Below are 17,324 nucleotides of genomic sequence, written 5' to 3'. Positions count from 1 at the left end.
TCAAAGAAAAAGCAACTCTGGAGAGTAACACTTCTAATGAGCCAGGAACAGGAGGGAAGGAGCCGTAAACTAGACCTCCATCGTGTGCCTTAGCGCCGCTGGGCAGGCCATGTAATCCAAGGAGAAAGGTGTAAAAAACACACTGAAATTGCAGGGCTAAGTCAAACAACGCTAGTGCATTTAGGTAAATAGCCATCGCCGAGTCATTAATCATTCGTACAGGAAGAGATGGCAGGAGGGGCATTTTTTCCCCCTCACCATTTTGTTGCAATGGTTATGTTAGGAGAGGACCTGTTGTGTAGAGAACAAATGGAGGGTAGTCTGTCTGTGCTGTAAAGTGGGGACACTTTCTATGCCTTGCTCTAATCGGGCTATGAGCTAGGTTAGCTGTTAGTGCACATGCTACCTGCATACTGTCATCTCGTTTTCTTTTGACTTTTAGAGTTACATTGTATAATAGCAAGGCCATTAATGCTTTCTCAAAAACATTAGGTGTGACACTCCTGTTGGCATTGAAATTGGAGGAAGGGACTAGGAGGGAGAGTTACGGAGTAGATTGCATCGTACATTAATGGGGAGGGATAGATAGCTGTGCCTTGACTGTGGACAGTGAGCAGGGTCGTGGGCTGACTGCGAAAACACCTGGGTTGGACCCCATCAATTCAGCTGCCCCTGATATAGCCTGAATCAAATAAGACTGGGCCTGAACAAAGTGGGATATACAGGATAACTACTAGACACTAAGTGCTATCACCTACAGTACCAGTCAAGAGTTTAGACACACCTAATCATGCCAGGGTTTTTATTTCTTTATAATTTTTTTTGTATTGTAGAATAATAGTGAAGACATCAAAACTATTAAATAATACATATGGAATCATGTAGTAACCAAAAAAGTGTTAAACAAATATTTGAGAGTCTTCAAAGTAGCCACGCTTTGCCTTGATGACAGCTTTGCACACTCTTGGCATTCTCTCAACCAGCTTCATGAGGTACAGTAGTCACCTGGAATTCATTTCAATTAACAGGTGTGCCTTGTTAAAAGGCATTTGTGGAATTACTTTCCTTCTTAATGTGTTTGCGTCAATCAGTTGTGTCATGGTAGGGGTGGTATACAGATGATAGCCCAATTTGGTAAAAGACCAAGTCCATATTATAGCAAGAACAGTTCAAATAAGCAAAGAGAAATGACAGTCCATCATAACTTTAAAACTTGAAGATCAGTGTGACGACCCTCCCACTCTCTCTTTGTTCTTGTTTCCTTATTAGGATGCCGGTGGGCGGAGTTGGGAGGGTTGTCAGCTACATGGGAAACACCTGGGCCCGCTGTGTCATAGGATAAATACACCACTTCCCCATTCACGGAAGAGACTCTCTCCATGCAGACACCTTTACAGATGTTGTTGTTTATCTTGGTGGTTTTTGGTTGTTTGCTTTAGCACCTTTCAACACCCTGCATTATCACATTCATGCATGCAAAACACTCACTTACACTACTGATTACTGATTACACACACCATTGTATATTGTACTTAGTTAATAAATATATTTTGTTATTCCTTATCTCCGTGTTGTCTCCCTTTTGTTACGGGCTTTGAGCCGGTTCGTGACAATCAGTCAACTTTGAAAGTTTCTTCAAGTGCAGTCGCAAAAACCATCAGGCGCTATGATGAAACTGGTTCTCATGAGGACCGCCACGGGAAAGGAAGACCCAGAGTTACCTCTGCTGCAGAGGATAAGTTCATTAAAGTTACCAGCCTCAGATTGCAGCCCAAATAAAGAGATCAAGTAACAGATACATCTCAACCCATCTCAACTGTTCAGAGAAGACTGCGTGAATCAGGCCTTCACGAATTGCTGCAAAGAAACCACTACCAAAGGACACCAATAAGAAGAAGAGACTTGCTTTGGCCAAGAAACATGAGCAATGGACATTAGACTGGTGGAAATCTGTCCTTTGGTCTGATGAATCCAAATTTGACATTTTTGCTTCCAACCACCATGTCTTTGCAAGACGCAGAGTAGGTGAACGGATGATCTCCGCATGTGTGGTTCCCAACGTGAAGCATGGAGGAAGAAGTGTGATGGTGTGGGGGGGCTTTGCTGGTGACACTGTCCGGGATTTATTTAGAATTCAAGGCACACTTTACCAGCATGGCTATCACAGTATTCTGCGGCGATACGCCATCCCATCTGGTTTGCGCTTAGTGGGACTATCATTTGTTTTTCAACAGGACAATGACCCAAAACACAACTCCAGGCTGTGCAAGGGCTATTTTTATTTATTTGTTTTATTTAACTAGGCAAGTCAGTTCAGAACAAATTCTTATTTACAATGACGGCCTACACCGGCCAAACCCGGACGACGCTGGGCCAATTGTGCGCCGCCCTATGGGACTCCCAATCACGGCCGGTTGTGATACAGCCTGGATTCGAACCAGGGTATTTGTAGTGACACCTCTAGCACTGAGATGCAGTGCCTTAGACCGCTGCGCCACTCAGGAGCCCTATTTGACCAAGAAAAAGAGTGATGGAGTGCTGCATCAGATGACCTGGACTCCACAGTCACCCGACCTCAACCCAATTGAGGTTGGGTGACTGGTTTGGGATGAGTTAGGACCGCAGAGAGAAGGAAAAGCAGCCAACAAGTGCTCAGCATATGTGGGAACTCCTTCAAGACTGTTGGAAAAGCATTCTTCATGAAGCTGGTTGAGAGAATGACAAAAGTGTGAAAGCTGTCATCAAGGCAAAGGGTGGCTACTTCGAAGAATATAAAATATATTTTGATTTGTTTAACAATTTTTGGTTACTACATGATTCCATTTGTGTTATTTCATAGTTGTGATGTCTTCACTATTATTCTACAATGTAGAAAATAGTAAAAATAAAGAAAAACCCTTGAATAAGTAGGTGTCCAAAATTTTGACTGGTACTGTATTAAACAACTAACTGCTCTAGAAAACCAGGCCAATACGCAACTTTGCAATCCTCCATTAATAATTTGTACAATATTATTGTTGTACTTGGATGCAATTTCTGTACTCTATCATAGGCCAATCTTAACAAAACTAGCTAAAAACACACTAAATGATTGCAATTACAGAAGTACATCAAGAACTAGTTTGACCAAACCGTTATTAATCAAGCATTAAGCCTTTCCTATCAATGATTTATATGTACACTAGATGACTGTCAGAGGGCGCTGTTTTAAAGCCACCGTGCCTCCATCTTGACACATCCCCACCATTGTAAAAAATATTTTGGAAGCTATAGAAATGCATTTATTAATGTAACATTTGTTTTTGCCATTTTTATTCTATTACAGACACCTTAATGCATAATTATGTTATGTGAGCTAACATAAAAATAAAATATTAAGAAATACATATAAATATTTTCCGTAAAGTATAATTTGTTGAAAGTACTAATGTTACTGTCTCCACTACAACAAAAACATACTTAAATACATGTAATTTTGTCCTTGAAACATTTACTTGAAATACTGTAGAATTCCATTCAAAACCTGCTTCTTGGTTTAGTCTAGAAGTTATACAGCTTTTGTCAAAATTTACTTACACAGAAGGTTAGGAGAATTAACGTAGTAGCAGGTAAGGATAATTAGGTTAACGTTAGGAAAAGGGTTAGGGTTATCTAAAATATAAAAAATAATTCAACTTTTGACGTCAAATTTGACAAAAGCTGTATGCGATCTAGAAATGACCCAGCTTCTTCTGGGGAGTGCCAATATGGCCGACCGGTGGCTTCAAAGCCTCTCACTGGCCAATACATAGAATCAGCAATACAGGGTTAATATACATCAGTGATTCATATGCATTAAAGAGGCAACGCTGAGTCTGCTATATGGGTGGAAGTGGCTGATAGATACTCTACATCAATACATGATATGTGTGTATGTGCATGTGTTTGCTTGTGTGTGTGTGTGTGTGTTCTTGTGTGTGTAGGTGAAGTTCTTTGGGGTAGCGGGTAGATATGCCAGAGCCCGCTGTCACAGCACACTGAAGGAAGACAGTGTGTGCATGTGTGTATGTGAGCTTGTCTGTATGTGTGTGTCTCGACACCTCTTTATCTGTCTCCTTCCGTGACATTACCACAGCACACATTGGCAGACACCACCGTAACTTTATGGGTGAATCCGCACCCTGCACTAATATCAACTTAACGGACACCTTAACACAGACACCAATAGCCTAACTCTGGTTATATACTATAGCTGTATCTACCACAACAGCAGCTTACTGACTGTAAGGTTTGCACTTCCAAGTGCAAATATTGGGCAAGAATTAGAGTCAAATTCATATAAACTCTGTTTAATGTCCAATTCAATTGTTGAATTGAAACAAACTGAACCACACCACTCATACATGGTGTCTCACAATCTTGCCGGCTTTGGAGGAGGATATGTGGTGAAAAGGATACCGAAAGGGGACACAAGGCCATGTTACCTTGCGATCTTGTCACTGCAGGACATAGTGAGCAGCCTCTCGCCCTGCAGCACCCCATCCCATGTCTGGATGGTGTTGCTGGTCCTCACAGGGATGGTCCCCTCCCCAGACTCTATCTTGGTCCTCAGCTGGCCCCGTGCCTTCCGGTTGGGGTGGCGGTCTCCTTGGTCTGTGGGAGGGGGACAAGGAAAAGACAGAGGGATGAATGGATTAACCCTAAACCAGTTTCTGTAAGTTTCTGTATTTTCTTTCAAATGTATCACATAAAAATCAACATTTTCATGAATGTGGTCAATAAGCCATTAATGATCACTACCAGCAATATATAAGCGATCCTGGCCGCCTGTAGACTCTTAACACAGTAGATTTAATTTAATTTGACAATTTAAAATGCATAAAATATTACACCAGGCAAAAGATGCATATACCAAAATTGTTGAGGATACATACACAAAAAAGTCAAGATACTTGTTTCCAATGTGGTCTTCTAGGGCATGTGACACCAAATCATCTCGACAGTGCGAAGGATACAAAAGACAATAACTTTAAATACAACTTCATTGGATTAATCACAGCATTTCTACATGTTGGAAAGTAATTCAAAAGGCTAACAAGCCAAATCAATCCACTGACTAATTGTACAAGGGTATTTCCTTTTGTGTTTTTGCGTATGCCGGGAAACAATGTGACAGAAGCATTTATATGTGACATATTAAGAGGGTGAGTAATCAGAGAGAGAGAGCGAGCGAGAGAGAGCGAGAGAGAGAGCGAGAGCAAGAGAGAGCGAGAGAGACAGAGAGAGAGAGCGAGAGAGAGAGAGAGAGAGAGGAGACATGGACAAAGACCCACTAATTAATAGACTTGTTGAAATGGGTTTGTAATGCGCATTTGGACATTCAAAATTAAATTCTAATTAAATGAAACCAGGCATAAGAGGAAAACATACAGGAGTTAATTGAATAAAATAAACAAGCTCCGATATGGAATTCTCAACAAGCGTAAGATTACATTTAAAAAATGTGTCAGCCAGCTAAGTGAGGGGAATGGAGACTGAGTTGACGTGGGGGTTGATTGAGTCTGGCTGTCACATGGGACAAGGTCACTAAAGATGTCATGCCACCAAAACTAATGGGACGGCCCTATATGTACATGTTCACTTAGCATCGGAATTTAAGCCATTGGCATTATAAGCTTACAGTCATATGGAATCAATGAGTGAATCACAATAAGCCTTGCATTTAAGAGATAGTTCAGCGAATTGCATTCGGTTAAGAACAAGAAGCGTATGGTCGGAAATGCTGTTTCCGTGTTTATATGAGGGCGTATCACAAATGTATCAATGAGTAGAAGATAATTAGGCTTCATATAAACTTAAGGGCAGAACGCATTCACATCGAAAAGCATTGTGCAGGCGCCGGATAGCCAGACATATGCACCTGATGAAGAAGGCAGGAATCATGCCATCATTGTACATTGTGGCACAAGAAGGGTCAGCAAGAGGTTTGGTAACATCTACTAGTGTCACAGGTAAGCGGGGAGGAGGGTGCGCCTCATACCTTCCATGCCGGCCTCATGCGGCGAGAAGATGCGCGCATCTCCGCAGGGCGAGGTGCTGATGTAGAGGTGGAACTGGACGTTGTCCTTTAGCCGGTAGCCACGCTTGTCACAGCGCATGAATATGGACTTCTGCTGCTCCTCCTTGTTGTTGCTAGGAGACAGAGGGTGAAGGGGTTGGCAGTGGCTCCAAATGTCACAGAAAACAAAAACTAAAAGAAATCAGCTGAAGCAAGAACAAAAAAAGGAATGCCATGCTGCAATTGAAGCAACATTGCAACCGTGAACCGTGAATTTTACGACTAAATACAAATTCAACTTTTACTAGGACTTCCATGTCCCCCTGAAGGCTTCAACAAACAAACTCTAATTCAAAATGGGAGCCATTTTGTGTGTTTGTGTTTTCATATGGCCTAACTTCTCACCTCAGGAAGTGCTCCAGCTGGGCGTAGAGGTACCGGACGAGCGAGCGGCGGGCGATAATCTCTGCGTGGCAGTCGTTGAGCGCCAGGCCGCGGTCGCTCATGTACTCGCCGTTGATGCACTTGGTGCCCGTGGAGACGCAGATCACCTGGGCCTCTTTCACGTCCGTGCCTGGGGGTGGGGATCAGAGAGGTTCAAAATTCACCTTTACATTCAATAAAAGCCATTTGTGTTTATTGGTGATACTTTTCTATCATTATGCCATTTCATTGACATTTTATTGTATTTTTGATAAGGGACATGTAGGCTTTTAGAAATATGTGCATGTGTGTACTCGTGAATTTACATTTTTGTAAATTGTATGAGGAAAATTAGGCTAACATAGCCAATGATAAACAGCAGCATCAGTCATGGACATGGACCCCTCAAAAGGAAGATTTTGAGGTGCACCCTGATTGACAGGTGGTGCTAAGAAGATTCATTTCCTCCCATCTACACACATTAGCCTCCTGCAGACAGTATGGCTGGGGTTTTATGGTCTGTACAAATCTAGTGGTGTACTGTTCGACGGCAACAGCAACGCTCCGAGGGTGGAGAACGTCAAGTTCCCATTAGGCGGAGTGACAAAGCGTACCTGTTGTCATGACGACTCCCGCCAGGACTTTCCGTCGCGCGTGGGGCGAGGTGAAGTTGTCTGTCAGCTCGCTGAACTTGTCCACCACCAGGCGAGAGACGGCGTCGGCGAGAACCTGTAGAGGTGAGACACGCAACACAACAAGCACAAGCTTCAGGTAGAGGCTGCCTGTTTGGAATGAGTTTATCCTTCCCAAATCCTTAAACATCAAAGCTCTAACTTAAACCTAAGATCAGCATCTAGCAGCAACTTCATCATATTCCACCACACGCACACATGCCAGAGTCAGCCATGTGGACTTACTAAGCAGAGTAGACACCCTCAAGCACTAGTCGTCACCTGTCAGTGTATTCACATACACTATATACAAAAAAGTATGTGGAAACCTCTTGAATTAGCGGATTCGGCTTTGCTGACAGGTGTATAAAATCATGCACACAGCCATGCAATCTCCATAGACAGATATTGGCAGTAGAATGGCCATATTGAAGACTTTCAGTGACTTTTAACATGGCACCCACCGTCATAGGATGCCACCTTTCCAACAAGTCAGTTAAAAAAAATTCTGCCCTGCTAGAGCTGCCCCGGTCAACTGTAAGTGTTGTTAATGTGAAGTGGAAACGTCTAGGAGCAACAACAGCTCAGCCGCGAGGTGGTAGGCCACACAAGCTCACAGAACGGGACCGCCGAGTGCTGAAGCACGTAAAAATCGTCTGTCCTTGGTTGCAACACTCACTACCAAGTTCCAAACGTCAGCACAGGAACTGTTTGTCGGGAGCTTCATGAAATGGATTTCCATGGCCAAGCAGCATCACACAAGCCTAAGGTCACCATGCGCAATGCCAAGCATCGGCTGGAGTGGTGTAAAGCTCGCCGCAATTGGAGTCTGGAGCAGTGAAAAAGCCATCTCTGAAGTGATGAATCACACCATCTGGCAGTCCGACAGACGAATCCGGTTTGGCAGAATGACCAGAGAACGCTACCTGCCCCAATGCATAGTGCCAACTGTAAAGTTTGGTGGATGTGGAATAAAGGTCTGGGGCTGTTTTTCATGGTTCGTGCTAGGCCCCTTAGTTCCGGTGAAGGAAAATCTTAACACTACAGCATGCAATGACATTCTGGACGATTCTGTGCTTCCAACGTTGTGGCAACAGTTTGGGGAAGGCCCTTTCCTCTTTCAGCATGACAATGCACCTGTGAACAAAGCCAGGTCCATACATAAATGGTTTGTTGAGATTGATGTGGAAGAACTTGACTGGTCTGCACAGAGCCCTGACCTCAACCCCATCGAACACCTTTGGGATGAATTGGAACGCCGACTGTGAGCCAGGCCTAATCGCCCAACATCAGTGCCCGACCTCACAAATGCTCTTGTAGCTGAATGGAAGCAAGTCCCCTTTTCAATGTTCCAACGTCTAGTGGAAAGCCTTCCGAGAAGAGTGGAGGCTGTTTAGCAGCAAAAGGGCGTCCAACTCCATATTAATGCCCATGATTTTGGAATGAGATGTTCGACGAGCAGCTGTCCACATACTTTTGGTCATGTAGTGTTCTGCCTAAAGAGAAAATAACTTAAAAAGCAATGCAATAAAACTGGATTGAGGCTGAAGTACATCTAGTTGTTTTTAGCATGTGGTTCCCTTCGCCACATGAAAAGAAAATCCACTTACCCTTTCACTGACAAAAACATGGTGAAGAATATTAAGGACAGAAATGTGAGTTGTCCTCATTTGAGCCAAAAGTCTTATACAGTCGGCATATATAGAATCGAATCTCAGCAGGGGCCTCGAATGGACTTAACACATCTCTTTTCCTTGACAGTGGCCGTTCCTTTTGCTCGCTTTTATCCATTTACTAATAAAAAGGAAAATGATTACAGCCAAGGAGAGGCGACGGCTGAATAGGCACAAATTAAAAAGATTAGTCCAAATATTACTTCCCCGGTACTTCAGAGTCACCCGGTTGGAGTGGGATAATTTGACTTCTGGGAATTGGTTGCAGGCAGCACAGAAACGTGTGGACGTCTGTGTTATCCGTCGTGGGACAAAACAGCCAGCCAAAAACAGTGAAACAATTCCAATCTGGCAATAAAAAACAGAGTACTCTATCACTCATGTTTTCCTGATTTTCCAATTAGCCCTGTCCATATGGAGCAACCGCTTCAGCTGGGTTGAAGGTACATTTAATAAATATTAACCGACAGAGAATTAATAGACCAATTAGCGGGTGCAGCATCGTTGACACGAGCTGCCGGGTTGAAGGAAGCAGACCGATGACAAGTGGAGGGAGAGTAAATAAAGAAAGCGGGAAATGTTCCTCGGGGGGGAAAGGACAATTGAAGCCGTTGACAGTGTGCCCCACAAGCTGCTTTCCTGTCCAGACGGCACTATCTCTGCACACACTGGCACGACTTTGACGGTCACTTCTGTGATGGGAAAAAATCCCACACCAATCCCCCATCCTCACCCCCCAATTCATATAAAACTGAACCAGCGCTAGAATATTGACAGTCTTTGGAAAGGGAGACCTTCTTTGAGCACCTTTAAGCCTGGGTTTACACTCCACCAAGCATTCCAAGTAGCAAAACTCAGTGTGGAGCCCTCCGTGTGAAAGTCACAAAGTGGTTACGGAGCACGCCTAGTGGAGTGCAAATCCAGCCTAAGGGAGGGAGTGGATCTAGATGCAGTCTGACTTCCAGCTACAACACCCCAATAAACCGTCACTGATCCCTAGCCCGAACCGCAGTCTCAAGCCCTAGACCCAGCTCTCTCCCACAACAACGTGTGAGTAGCACCGCATCATCATATTACATTTGAAGCAAAATCACATTCGATATCGAAAGTGTTTCTCCATACAAGAGTGTTAAAAACAACATCTTCAGAAATAGCGCTTTTATTTAGGCTAACAAGTGACGTAAAACATGACTTAACTGAAATAACTGTATTTCAAGTTTCCTATGGAATTAACCCTAACTCTAAACTCGGAGAACCCCTGACAGTGCATCAACTTGAATAGGTCTCACATCTAGGTAAGAAATAGCCTGGACAGTCAATACTGTTTTCCCCCCCCCAACACAACTAAAAAAGGCGATGCTAAATAAGATAGAGGTATGATATCGCCTGGTGTTCTGAGCTGCCGATTAGGGGAGCCCAATTAGGAGATGTGTAAATAGATGTCTCGCATGTACACACAAGTATTTCACTGTTGAAGCGCCGCACATTTTCATCTCCCGTCTCATCTTCCATCATCCGTCGCGCCTGATCATTTCATCTTCATTTTCAATGAATGTCAAACCCAGCGATGATTGGCAAGAGAGAAGTAAACGTTCCAGTGGGGACTTCAGAAAGAAAATATTTCAAGATATGGAGGTAGTGAAGGCATGCGACTGATACTGGGATTCTTTAGATTAGCTCAAAGGCATTGCGTTTAAAAGGCTTTCGGATGTTGTCGTTTGTAATATCTCAAAAGGATATCTAACTGAAATCAACAAGAGAGGGATATTGTTCATTCCAGTAGTGAAAATACCTCTGTGTCCTCAGAGCTTTAAAACTACATAAGCCTATTGAACGTTTTCCCAGTTTAAAATATGACATAAGAACTATTCTCAAACACTGAAATTCTCAGCAGATTGCTTTCTTTGACCAAAACATATCCAGGAATTCCTAAATGTGTAATGCACTCCCATTTAAAAATCCCAAATCACAACAGTGTTTGAGAAAGCCTTGCATAAGTGTTTTGGCTTCTGGGGAAGCTCTGATGCCTTTGCTCAGTTCCTGAAAACATTACATGTAGAGTATAAAACACTCTTTCCCATTAAAAATGGTCAGCGACTGCAGATTCTATGTTCTATGTCCTGTTTTAAAAAGGGCCTTGACTGGGGGCAGAGTTGGCTTGTTCAGAGTGACCTAAATTTGGGCTCTTACCTGGGGTAGGTGGAGCTGCAGTCCCTCTCTGGGGATGGGCTGTCGGGAGGGTGTCTGGTCCAGCTGCATGTTGAAGAGGGCTGAGAGGGCTGCCTGGGCGGCCCGGGCCTTGGCCAGCTTCTTGTTTCGTCCAGAGCCCTCAAACTGCTGTGAGTCCACCGACACCTGCATGACAAAGTTCTTGGCGTGGCTCTCACCGCTCTCCGACACAAAGTCGTACTTGAGGCCCGGCCTCAGCTCGTTGAGGATCATGACGGGATTCTTTCCGCTCGAGTTTGAGGTGAATGAGGAGGGAGGGGGCAATGGCGCCTGGGCAAGGTTAGCACCTGGCGTGGAGGGCAGGGGATACTCTCCCAGCGAGTTTAAGGAGCCGCTGCCATTGGATCCCAGGTAAAAGGAGTCCTCGGGTGGTGCGGGCGTCTCAAACCCGTTGAAGAGCATGTCTGGGAAGTCGGCCTGATCGGATGTGAAGTCCGTGTTGACTGTCAGTGTCCGGCCCATTGCCAGGTGCGCCTCGGAGGCGTTGGGGAACTGGACAAAGGAGCGCAGGGCCTTCTCTGCCGCATTCAGCTTGGCCTTCTTCTTAGTCGGACCTGAGCCCTCGAACAGTTGCCCATTGACCTCAACGGTCATGACAAACACGGGAGCGTGGACCGGACCTGTTTGAGACAGCAGCTTATACTGTAGCCCCGGCTTGATTTCATTCAGCTGCATAAGGGCATTCTTTGGTAGAACCGGGCCCGGTGTTTTCTTACGCTTCTTGGCCCGGAACTTGGACAGCGTGTGGCCATTGTTGCCCTCCTCTAGGGGGCGCTTCCTGCTGCCCCCGCCACTGCCATTGGGAAGCTGCTCGCCTACAGCTGCCCCCTCTTTGGAGGAGACGTTGTCCAGGTTACGGTTTTCCTTAACGTCGGTGCTGCTCGAACCTGCGGTGCCCAGAAAGAGTAACTTACAACGCCTTCGTTGCAGGATCTTGTAAATGTAAAATGTATAGATTCCTATATCACTCTTTGGAACTGACCTGGTGATGTGTGTTATCTTTATTTGGTAGGGAGGCTTAACTGATAATACATTTAACAAAGGATCAAACATACATCTAAAAGGAAAATCCATTTAGAAATTACGTTTGAGAAAAATAGCCTGAAGCACATGTCATAAATATAAATTGTAATATTGATAGGACAGTACATTCTTGGATTTTATAACATGGCAAGAGGGATTTCATCTATATAATACATGCAATTATTACATCAATGGGGAAATCAGTGATGTGGAAATATTGTAAAAATCAGGCCAGAATAACAACAAAAACAGTGAGTTCCTCCCTCTACATAAGAGAGAACTATTTGCGTTTCCTGGCCTTTTTTGTCAGGGAGGGTTTTGGTTAATATTTGTCAGTTTAGGGAGGGGTCAGGCAGAAAGATGTGGAAGAGTTGGGGTACGCACACATGCATATGTACACACTGATCTTTACTTTACGGGCAGATGTTATGACCTGTTCTTTCTGCTTTAATGATAGGTTGGCGCTATATCCTACAGTGCTGAGCTAGTGCTTTAGCTCTCATAATAGTGGAATTGCAGCTCTAGAATATTGTAAGGAGCACACATCACCAGGTCCTGTTGGCAAAGTGGATGGAATGTTGGCAAAATTTTCATTTATAACATCCTCCAGCAAAGGCTTGATAGGTTACTCCTTTCGGTACTCAGGGGAGAGAGAACCGGCAGTGCAAATGAAAGGGTTTAGTTGGAGGATGGAGGGTGCAGGGAAGAGTGTGAGGTGGAGTTTGGGTATCATAAGATGCAGGCAGAGAGGAAAGAAAAGGAGGGGGGAAAAACAGCAAGGAAAAAGGACACATTCCGGCAAGACCAACAAAGTCTGACAAGGATGGCAGGGTCCAACCTGAGATTTGGTGCCAGTATCAGAGCGCTTTTAGATCCACTCATGTCATCTTTATACAACCTCATTTCTATGATATCTGTTACTTGCCTCTTGGTAACACAGAGCGCTACTTAAGAAAATAAAAATATGAAACCCCAAAATAGTATATTAACGCATTTTCAAACGAGATGAACTACATAAGAGGCTAAAGGTTTCTGAGATTGTGAGATCAGAGCTCTTCGGAGGCTCTGTTGGGGTTTCCAACGACTTCTGAACAACACAGAATCCTTAGCTTCTGACAGGTGGCGATGTTCGTCAAGTTTCTGCATACTAAAATGCATCCCAGAAGCAAGACAAAACATAGGAATCCTGCTCTCACGTGTTTCCCAATTCTCTTATATATATATATATATATATATACATAGACTAATACATATTATCCTTATAATGTGCACTTGTGTGCCACTCAAAATGCAATATGTCTACATATGTGCATTAATATATACAGTTGAAGTCGGAAGTTTACATACACCTTAGCAAAATACATTTAAACTCTGTTTTTCACAACTCCTGACATTTAATCATAGTAAAAAGTCCCTGTCTTAGGTCAGTTAGGATCACCACTTTATTTTAAGAATGTGAAATATTAGAGAGAATAATTTATTTCAGCTTTTATTTCTTTCATCACATCCCCAGTGGGTCAGAAGTTTACATACACTCAACTAGTATTTGGTAGCGTTGCCTTTAAATTGTTTAACTTAAGTTGGGTGAATTTTGGCCCATTCCTCCTGACAGAGCTGGTGTAACTGAGTCAGGTTTGTAGGCCTCCTTGCTCGCACACGCTTTTTCAGTTCTGCCCACTACTTTTCTATAGGATTGAGGTCAGCGGCTTTGTGATGGCCACTCCAATACCTTGACTTTGTTGTCCTTAAGCCATTTTGACACAACTTTGGAAGTATTATTGTATACAATGGTCATTGTCCATTTGAAAGACCCATTTGCAACCAAGCTTTAACTTCCTGACTGATGTCTTGAGATGTTGCTTCAATATATCCACATAATTTCCCACATAATTTCCCCTCCTCATGATGCCATCTATTTTGTGAAGTGCACCAGTCCCTCCTGCAGCAAAGCACCCCCACAACATGATGCTGCCACCCCCATGCTGCACGGTTTGGATGGTGTTCTGCATCTTGCAAGCATCCCCCTTTTTCCTCCAAACATAACGATGGTCATTATGGCCAAACAGTTCTATTTTTGTTTCATCAGACCAGAGGACATTTCTCCAAAAAGTACAATCTTTGTTCACATGTGCAGTTGCAAACCGTAGTCTTTGCAGGTTTTGGAGCAGTGGCTTCTTCCATGCTGAGCGGCCTTTCAGGTTATGTCGATATACGACTCTTTTTTGTACCCGTTTCCTCCTGCATCTTCACAAGGTCCTTTGCTGTTGTTCTGGGATTGATTTGCACGTTTCGCACCAAAGTACGTTCGTCTCTAGGAGACAGAACAGAATGCGTCTCCTTCCTGAGCGGTATGACGGCTGCGTGGTCCCATGGTGTTAATACCTTTGTACCATTGTATGTACAGATGAACGTTGCACTTTCAGGCGTTTGGAAATTGCTCCCAAGGATGAACCAGACTTGTGGAGGACTACAATTTTTATTTGAGGTCTTGGCTGATTTCTTTTGATTTTCCCATGATGTCAAGCAAAGAGGCACTTAGTTTGAAGGTAGGCCTTGAAATACAACCACAGGTAAACCTCCAATTGACTCGCTGGGAGAAATTATGTCAATTAGCCTATCAGAAGCTTCTAAAGCCATGACATCATTTTCTGCAATTTTCCAAGCTGTTTAAAGGCACAGTCAACTTAGTGTATGTAAACTTCTGACCCACTGGAATTGTGATACTGTGAATTATAAGTGAAATAATCTGTCTGTAAACAATTGTTGGGAAAATGACTTGTGTCATGCACAAAGTAGATGTCCTAACCGACTTGCCAAAACTATAGTTTGTAAACAAGAAATTTGTGGAGTGGTTGAAAAACGAGTTTTAATGACGCCAACCTAAGTGTATGTAAACTTCGACTTCAACTGTATATTAGTGTAACATGGATGTGTTTGAGTGGGAGGTCTTGAAGTGGGGAGTGTCATTGACACATTGAGTACAGAATAATGGACTGTGGGGTAACCATGCACAAGGAAGAAATCTTAACAAGGGTGTGTGAGGAATGGTTGTGGAAATAAGTACAAAGGAGAATGACCCAAAGGCATGAATACTGTAAAATGAAGAAGTGGCTTTTGCCATTTTCTAAAAAGAAGGGAATCTGACAGGAGCAGGTTGTGAAAATTATCACACGAAATATAGCACGGAGAGGTGACATTCTCATCTATTTTGATGGATGGATTCATTTCAGAGAATTGTTCAAAGAATTGTTCATAGTAAGATTGGTAGTGCTAAAAGGAGTGGTCATGGGATTACATGAAATTGCTGACTTGATGAGTCAATTAATATTTAATGACTTTTATTGCGGTATAGCTACAGAAGACTTAAACGTCTCGTCGATTTCAGTGGAGTACTTTCATCATCTTTTTAGGTTTACGCCTCTCTCAATGTACAGTATCTTGAATGTCAGTGAGAATATCCGTGGGTATGTTTGGAACACTGTTTTTCAAACTGGCATGCAGCTGGTATGAATGTGAGCAAAGACTGAGTATACAAAAACAGATGAACTGTTCCTGGTGTTCAAGTAAATTACACATTTCCATTGCTCAGAGCAATATTTGTGTGTACAGTAGCTATCTTGAAAGTGTCTCACAAGTCTGGAGATAAATAATGCAACAACAGTTCCAGTATCAGAACTCCATGAAATGTTCCCCTCTGCCTTGAGTCAGTTGCTGGCGTTCTGGAAAAATGTCCCTAAGATTTGGATTGATATTGAACTTCATTGCATACCTGCTTATCAGGGGAAATCTAAATACGGAAACGGGCTGATTGTAATGAAGGATCTAAGGTTACATTGTCAGAGGTCTTCAGTGTGAAACCGGTGAGTGACTACAATGGTAACCATCCATTTAATCCTGGGATAGGGCAGGCAGCCATTTTCTTCTGTCTGTTCAGAGTGGTGGGGATGTAGGGACAGACACTCAATTCATCGGCATGGCTGCTGGAGCTCAGGGCTCAGATTCCTTCAAAAATGTCCAATTAAATTTGAATATGTGAGGGAGGCTAAGATTTTTTAAGGGTGTGCATAGAGCAATAAGTTGAATCCAAGGACATTTATTCAAGTTTTTTTGTGGTGGGAATATCGAGTTCTGCAGTTTTGTATATGCACTGTGTGTGTGTCCTTCGTGCGTGTGTGGCCTTTGTGTGTGTGTGTGTGTGTGTGTGTGTCTAGGCAGGGGATCAGGTAAGGGAACAGACAGACAATTTGACAAAGAGACAGACAGACAGACTCACTCATGTTCTCCTCTTCATCCACGTCCATGGTGAAGAGCTTCTGCTGGGCCCGGGGCTGCCTGGCTCCGGCTCCACCTGAGAACAACACGAGAGGAAGGGACGGTCAGTCAAACTCAACCTAGATGTCTCCACCACAACTAACACACGGGCCCATGTGCACACACAAACAAGTATAACTATAATAGAGGGGACCAAATGTTGGAGAAATGTCAGGGTCTCTTCCCTACGGGCAGGGGCTGCTGAAAGTGTATAAAAATCAAAATATTCATATGTACACAGACACACACACACCCGGTGTGGTGAGATGAAAATGACACAGCCAGGTTAAGCCTACGGTGAGTGTATAAATATTCAGAGGTGGAAACTAATCTGGGCGAGAGAGGAGAGAGAGGGGCCCGGTGCTGACAGGTCGTAATAGTCGGGAGCAGTCTATTGTGACTTTAATATCCGTCCGATTAGACCTCATTTCCAGCTGCCTGCCGGGAGATATACAGCTATTGACATGGACAGGCCTTTTAGTTGGGCGTGACACACACAGCCATTTATCCTCCAGTAGAAAATGCACTAAAGTACACAGACAGTTGTACAGTACAGCAAAGCCAATGGATTTCTAGCTGAGCAGAATTGGGTTCATGCACTTGGCATTTGTGCGAGATGGTTCTCTGCAGGTGAATGCAGCTTTTGGCAATCAGTCATCAAGGAAATACCTGGAATCTATACACAGATCATACTGAAATCTTTATGTCGTTGACCAAGAATACGCAGTAGAACGGAAGGGTGACCTGTGAGCACTAAATATCTCAAGAGGAACATGATCTACTATCAGCAGGCATTATTTATTACTCTGAGGACATTCAAAAACGAAGAAAAACAATGTTTTCAGAACCTTTTAAATTAATTGACGTAGCATTTGACATAAGGTTGTTACCAAATTTGCTGATTTATTTTATTATATTAAATATATTACCAAAATATTGCCACCAAGTTTACGTCAG

The 17,324-nt window shown here is 43.4% G+C and overlaps 1 protein-coding gene across 1 annotated transcript in view; it reads right to left on the bottom strand.

Moving 5' to 3' along the window:
- adarb1b (adenosine deaminase RNA specific B1b) overlaps positions 1-17,324 on the bottom strand; it is a 180,163-nt gene that overhangs the window by 3,545 nt on the left and 159,294 nt on the right. The window contains exons 5-10 of the mRNA XM_039014175.1: positions 16,330-16,404; positions 10,995-11,920; positions 7,075-7,189; positions 6,443-6,611; positions 6,020-6,171; positions 4,464-4,632 (exon numbers count right to left, since the gene is read on the bottom strand). Of these exons, the coding sequence (XP_038870103.1) occupies positions 4,464-4,632; positions 6,020-6,171; positions 6,443-6,611; positions 7,075-7,189; positions 10,995-11,920; positions 16,330-16,357 (1,559 nt within the window). The 5' untranslated portion in view covers positions 16,358-16,404. The remainder of the gene's footprint in view (positions 1-4,463; positions 4,633-6,019; positions 6,172-6,442; positions 6,612-7,074; positions 7,190-10,994; positions 11,921-16,329; positions 16,405-17,324) is intronic.

The sequence above is a fragment of the Salvelinus namaycush genome, chromosome 19 (genome assembly GCF_016432855.1).
Source record: "Salvelinus namaycush isolate Seneca chromosome 19, SaNama_1.0, whole genome shotgun sequence".
Classification (NCBI taxonomy): Eukaryota; Metazoa; Chordata; class Actinopteri; order Salmoniformes; family Salmonidae; genus Salvelinus; species Salvelinus namaycush.
The sequence above is the reverse complement of the archived record's forward strand: the minus strand, read 5'-3'. Positions and strand labels throughout refer to the sequence as shown.